Source organism: Ostrea edulis, chromosome 1 (genome assembly GCF_947568905.1).
Source record: "Ostrea edulis chromosome 1, xbOstEdul1.1, whole genome shotgun sequence".
Taxonomy (NCBI): Eukaryota; Metazoa; Mollusca; class Bivalvia; order Ostreida; family Ostreidae; genus Ostrea; species Ostrea edulis.
In genome coordinates this window covers 89,576,399-89,583,622 of record NC_079164.1, presented here as the reverse complement: position 1 = coordinate 89,583,622, position 7,224 = coordinate 89,576,399, and the positions used below count along the sequence as shown (strand labels likewise).

The 7,224-nt window shown below is 34.4% G+C and overlaps 1 protein-coding gene across 16 annotated transcripts in view; it reads right to left on the bottom strand.

Annotated features, from left to right (window-relative positions):
• Positions 1-7,224, bottom strand: part of LOC125675218 (trichohyalin-like) — an 86,660-nt gene that overhangs the window by 55,724 nt on the left and 23,712 nt on the right. For 14 of the 16 annotated variants that reach the window (XM_048912786.2, XM_048912768.2, XM_048912821.2 and 11 more), the window contains 4 exons: positions 6,698-6,825; positions 5,460-5,574; positions 3,621-3,647; positions 3-69 (listed from right to left, as the gene is read on the bottom strand). In XM_048912786.2, the coding sequence (XP_048768743.2) occupies positions 3-69; positions 3,621-3,647; positions 5,460-5,574; positions 6,698-6,825 (337 nt within the window). The remainder of the gene's footprint in view (positions 1-2; positions 70-3,620; positions 3,648-5,459; positions 5,575-6,697; positions 6,826-7,224) is intronic. The other 2 variants (XM_056165202.1, XM_048912771.2) reach the window with 1 other exon arrangement.

Genomic DNA, 7,224 nt, shown 5'->3' with positions numbered 1-7,224 from the left:
ACCTTTCCTCTGACTCAGAATTCTCATATGCTTTATTTCTATGGTAACCATTTCTAGATTTGGTTTTATCTACAATTACAAGAAAATCACAATTTTTAAAAGTAACAGTAATGTCCAATGAAAACTAATCAGACATCATCTGTTAGCATCATAGGCAGTTATAATCCCCCCCCCCCCCAAATATGAGGTAATACATGTATATACATAAAGTGAAAGAAATGTTTCAGTTATGAAATTGATAAAAAAAAAAAATAATCATTCCATTTTTTGCTTGCTTACAGCAATTATTACGGGCATATATAAGGATGGTCGGTGCATTCACACAAAGGCTATATAAGAACAATATCATTATCAGTGGTTTTGAAATCTGTGAAATCACACAAAGTCAACGTGCATGTACATGAAACTGACATGATGAACATAGTTGTATGAGATGCAAATTTAGAGAACTGATGAATTGGAGCAAATTGCCAGTCATTTTCAGTTTATCAAGTGAGACTGCTTTTCTTTCATGTCTGATGAACATGGAAACGATACATGAAATGGGCTACAATTGTCAACACCTGAGCTAATTGCCAATGCTCTACCTGAAAGTAAATCTAATACAATATCAGGCCTTTAGTATAGACTCACACTTTACCTATAGGATCATCATCTTACTACTAATTTCCTCCTTCTGATTAAAAGTATAAAATACAAAACACCAGTTTGGGCAAAACCAAAAATGTTTCAAGAGAAATAGCCTGGTTGCTTTAAAATATGTTATCTATCATAGAGACAGCAGTACATGAATCCAGATGAAATAAAAATAAACTGAAGTATTTGTGGTAGAGAATTATGTAATGCTTTTGAGAAGTCTACCCTAGAGATACCTCGGATTTGCATATGCATTTATAATAAAGCCAGATTATGTAGGTAAACCTTTTTTTACAAAACATACTGAAAAATGACATACACTGTATGCACTTTAAAAATGTCACATGTATATCTTCAATGTTTTTATAAAATCTATAATGTACAATTAAGGTCTGAAAAATGTTAAGTAAAAGCTGTGAAAGGAGTTGGTTACACAAAATAGGTACCATGCTTAAACAATGACAAAGTTCAACTATAGTATACATGTAAATTTTTTAAAGAATGTCTGATCACTTCCAAAACAAACAACATATGCACACATTGAATGCTTCCATAACAGCTGTACAAGGTCTGCAGGATGTCAAATAAATGCTGTAAGAGGAGTTGATTACACAAGTTAGGTACCATCTACTCAAGACATCCTTACAAATGACAAAGTTCAACTACATGTAAATTTTTGAAAAATCAGTATATGCACCCAGGGGTGCATAAGCCGAGTTGCATGGGATACATTGTAAAGTCAGGAATGATGTGGCATATTTATAATTGTGAAGAACTAATTTCAGTTTTAAACTTTTCGAGTTACTGTCCAGAAACCATATTTGTCTGAAGTTTTCAATCTATATTCGGTCACTGTGACTTTGACCTTTGTTCTCCAAAATCAATAGGGGCCTTACTTTGCTGGTATTCAACAATATATCCAAGTATCATTTGATTCGGATTTAAACTTTCTGAGTTATCATCCAGAAACCAAATATTTCTGAAATTTCATTCTATATTCGGTCACTGTGACCTTGACCTTTGATCTATTTCCTCCAAAATCAATAGGGGTCTTCCTTACCTGGTACAAAACAATATCTGTAAGTATCATGTGATTCGGATTTAAACTTTATGAGTTATCATCCGGAAACCAAATATTTCTGAAATTTTCATTCTAAATTCGGTCACTGTGACCTTGACCTTTGACCTATTTTCTCCAAAATCAATAGGGGTCTTCCTTACCTGGTACCCAACAATATATCAAAGTTTCATTTGCTTCGGATTTAAACTATTGGAGTTATCCGGAAACCAAATTTTTCTGAAAATTTCATTCTATTTTCGGTCACTGTGACCTTGACCTTTGACCTTTTTTCTACAAAATCAATAGGGGTCTTTCTTACCTGGTACCCAACAATATATCAAAGTTTCATTTAATTAGATTCTAAACTTTTCGAGTTATCATCCGGAAACCAATTGTTGACGCCTGCCCGCCCGTTGCAACTCGGCTAAAAATGTTTGATCACTTTCAAAAAGACACATGCACATCTTCAATGTGTCCATAACAAATGTACAAAGTTTAAGGGAAGTCAGAATAGTGGTGTGAGAGGAGTAGGTACCCTATTACAGGGCCGCCCACATTGTGCAACCCGGCCAAAACTTATTATATAAAGTTTACATTGTCGCACTAAAGGTGATCAATGTTATATACACAAATTCAACTCTACATTGCATACTGATTTCTTCTATCCTCAAGTGCCTGTGGAAATCATACAAGAAAATTTTCTTTCCCAATAAGTTTGAAATTGTTTGCTAGATTGACTGAACAATCCTCACAGTGGCTTCACCATTTACGGAAATCATGCTATGGACATAATGACTCAATTGTTTTATAATCTCCTACACATAATACATTTACTATATATATTTTTCTTTAATAAAATCCAGAACATGTGCCTGTTTGAGTTGTCTTCATATAAACACAGTGAATGTTAATTGTACAAACTCTCATTTTCTCTTAATTCTTTTATATTAATTTCCTTTATCTCTCCACTGTGTAGGTTAAAGTAAAACAACCAGATAATACATGAAGTTCTCACCAATAATGACTCTACCCTTTATAACAACATCTGTGCAAAAAATACATCACATATTCATCCAATACATTGACAAAAGTTTCAAGTTTCAGAAATATGGCATGGCACATAATATTAAGTAACTCAATCTCAGTATGAAATTTTGATGTATTTCTTAATGTCTTCATTTTTGATACAGAATTTCATAGATCAATTTAAACTTTAAAATTTGGTTTTAAAAAGACTATATAAGGCCAAAAAAATAAAACAATAGTTTCTCAGTTGAAAAGGTAATGCATGAAAAATTTTCCCCAATTTTTATTTGTGTTTATTCATGTAAAATAAGTTAATCACTCCTGTCTTATAGATATTTCTGAAAAGCTTTCAGAAGGTTTAAATAAAATTGGAAGTATATTTTTTATCAAAAAATTATTGAATGCATACTAATTTATGTGCAAATATTTAAGAATAATAGTATATACACTTAATAAGTAAATAATATGAAGCTATTTTTTTTTTTATAAAAATAAAATCCCATTGCTTTTATTCTATATATGAGAAAGAAATGGAAACTCATGCTGCTGTCAACATTAAAAGGAAAAATAACTCATGCTACAGCCAAGTAAAACAAAGAAAAGAAACTATTTATTAATTTTTTTGGCCTAAGAAATACAACTAAAATCCAGTATTGATCGATGTTATACAAGGCAATTTGAATATCATGATTAATTCCACATTTTTTCTAATGCCAATGAACTGTATTTTATCTTTAATAATTTGGAGACTTTACCCCACACTGCAGTGATAATGCGTGCAAATGAACAAACCCAATGCATGAGGATACATGTAATTGGAAAGCATGGACATTTCATCGTAACTTGAAAGCGGAAATGTTAATAATTATAATGTTGGAGTGAAAGAAGTCTCTCATACTTAGATTCCTGTACAGCGGTATGTCATCTGTAACAAGGATTTCAAAGCAAAACGTAAATGTTCTTGTGTAACTGAGACATTGAGAGTTCATCAATAATCAATGTGATGTAGATAGAGAAGATGCACACATATCACATTTTAACTAGAAAACTCTTAATACTACTTACCCTAGTACTAGTAAGACAAAATGTGTTTGTTAAACACAACACCCACCCACCCCCTCCCTCCCCCAAAAATAACTATCCGATGATCATGGCCAATTGCAAGTTTTAATATGGACTTTTTAAATATCTGTTTTGGTGAACCCACAGCAATCTCAGACAAGCTTTCCATTATACCATTTCTAGGGGATCCACTGGTAAGAATAGGTCCCGAGTACCCCTTGCTTGTAGTAAGAGGCAATTAAATAGGACTGTTCTTTGGATGAGACCGCAAAAACTGAGGTCCTTTGTCATAGCACGATAAAGATCCCTCCCTGCTCAAAGACCCAAGCGCCGAGCATAGGCCTAAATTTTGCAGCCCTTCACTGGCAATGGTGATGTCTTCAAATGAGTCAAATATTCTCCAGCAGGACGTTAAACTATAGACAACTAACCCATCAAACCCTTCCAAATTATTGCTGAAACACCATAAACCTATTTTTAGTATCAGAGGTCACACCCTTTGACAAATAAACCAATGGGCAATTTCAAATAAGCTTTTCATTTAACCAACCCATAGCCAAAATATGAACATGTTCAAACCCTGGGTCTAAATTTATTTAAACCAAATATCTATTTTTAGTATCAAAAGTCACACACCCATGGGCAAACCGGGAGATGATAAAAAATATTAACATTTATGTCCAAACCCTTCTCAAGTTATTGCTGAGAAACCAAGTATCTCTTTTAGGTAACAGAAGCCACACCCTTTGATCTCTTGATCCCCGACACGATTTAGGCCAATTCTTTTCATTAAACCTAACCATGGTTCAAATGTGAATTAAACATCCCTCTTCTATGGTACAAAGGTTATAGCATAGACATAAAGCAGGGGGACTGCTGACTTGTGACGTCATTCTTATAGTTCTATCGAAAGTATCTCCTTGCGATTTCAGTGTTAATGACATGTAAGAAAAACACTGTTGTTTGGTACATCTCAAGGAAAATATCTTTATATTTCTTGCCCTGCATGTATAATATCCTAATTATTCGATCTGTAATTAAAGTTTCTAACATGTATACTATACTAATTATTCGATCTGTAGTTACAGTTTCTAACATGGTTTAAAAATTCAGACATTCATCATCCAATCTAATTAATCATCATTCAAAATATTTAATGTGTTTTAAAAAATATATGTACAATGTACAACATTACAGTTTTTAACCATCTACAGTTACTCATAAACAGCCATTTCATTGGGCTTGTGTCATATACAAAGTAGATCTATCAAAACGTCTTTTATTACAATACATGAACTTTCGATCATTGGTGTATTTTCTCCAGTCTAGCAATTCCTAAGTTTATGGAAAATGTCATCCACGCCATATGTAATTGTTTTTGAAAGTTTATTAGCTTGACACGTCAACAATCGCTGTACAAATGTATATTACCAGAAGTTTTCCCCCTCGCGTTCTATACATCCCAGTGAGGATGCTGTTAAACTAGGAACATAATTTCCCGCCACAGAGAGTCGGCAGTCCCTCTGCTTTACGTCTACGGTTATGGCCAAAGCTAAGGATATTGACAGATAAACTCAGAAACAGAGAGACCAAAAACAATGCCTCCTCTCCGATACTCAATGTCATAAAGATATTGTATAGCCATTTATCATAAAAAAAATATATGTGGACTTACATGGGGCAGAAACACGCAATATTTCCCGAACTTTTTTGTGGAGGGGATCTACAGGTTCACTCTCCTGGCCTGTATCCCTACCATTCTGCTGGGTCTGTGGCTGCACCATCAAATCCTTGGAAAATATAAACAATCTGTCAGGCGAAGAAGCTTATAGTTCTTAATTAAAAACAGGCACTCTCATTTGAAATATCATACTGCTGAGAAGATAATCTGTCCATTTTAGAGTTGAACAATCCTAAATTGTTGAAATCCGTACATTTCAGCACCAGCCTTTTGTAGTACTTATCCTCGGACATGGTTTGGATAATGCCTTGACCTAATAAATTTTTGGCTTCAAGAGCATCTGATTTAATAATGTTTTGCTGTGAATTACCCTGTGATTTCAGCTTTTAAATTGCTCTCTCTCTCTGTCTCTCTCTCTCTCTCTCTCATATATATATATATATATACATACATACACACACACAGACCCTGAAGCCTACTACATATACTACACCACTTGCATATGGTACAAAACGATTCTTGCATGGAACGGCAAACAGTTTGCACGGAACGCTTTGCACGAAATGCCGACCACTTTGAATATGTGGCTTGCACACTTTGGGAATGGTCTACACCTGCACGAAATGGCAGACATGGCCTGCATGCTTTGATTTTTTGGCATGTATTGGATTTTGCTCTGCCTGGTGGTTTTAATGTAAGTGTTTTGTTTCGATTATTTGCAGATTTTTATTGTTGAAAGTCCATCTTAGAGAAATTTTGAAATAATTTCTCCAATTCTCAACAAAGTCCACCTTTCGTAGATTCCATACCGAAATGACTTGCTCGTTTTGCATGGTTTGTAAGTTACTAAGGGTGTGGTTTGAACAGTCTGCACGTTTCTATGGGTGTGGCTTAATCATGTACAGAATGATTAATGCAAGAAACGGTCTCCACGGAATGCTGAACAGTCTGTACGGAGCAGTGAACAGTTTGTACAGAACGAAACGCTTTGGAGGTGTAATAGCATGCTTTAGGGTCTGTAACATTGATTAAATGTTAAAAATTTAATACTAAATCAAGTACTGTATAAGCTCGATTAATGTTAAATGAACATTAAAATTTCAATGCTAAATTAGTACATGTATGAGGTTAATGTTAATTCAACATATTGGCTGTGTACATAATGTCCTCCATTTAATTTTCGGTATAACACCATAATACATGGTGAAATATATATATGAGCTTGTTCATACCTGAAATCTGATTTCAAAGTCCTCTGTCTTGATCGATTCAGCTTCACTTGTATAAGGAGTCCTTCTCCTTCGGCTCCTAGTGGACCGGTCAGTCTGGGATACAACAGGGACTGCTGGACTAAGGGCAGCTGTAAGTAGACTTAATCAGTTATCCATCAGAATAAAGACTGATTTCTCAAACTTTATAAAGTTATAAGAACTATAAAGATTCTACTTTTCTATGTGAGTGAGTAAATGATATTTAATTAACACCCAATACCCATTGATCAGGTGGGTATATCAGTATCATGTAAAATCTTACTCTTACTAAATGAATATATATATTATTAATACCCCCCCCCCCCTCCACATTTGGTCATCGTGGGATAATTCTACTCAATGACACCCATTTAGTCCTCGTCGGATACCCACGGCTGATCTTATCTTAATTCTACTCAATGACATCACATGATGAGTAGAAGACAAGATCAGCCGTGAGTATCCGACAATGACTTTGGTATGAAGTCATACAATATGTATGAAAGGGA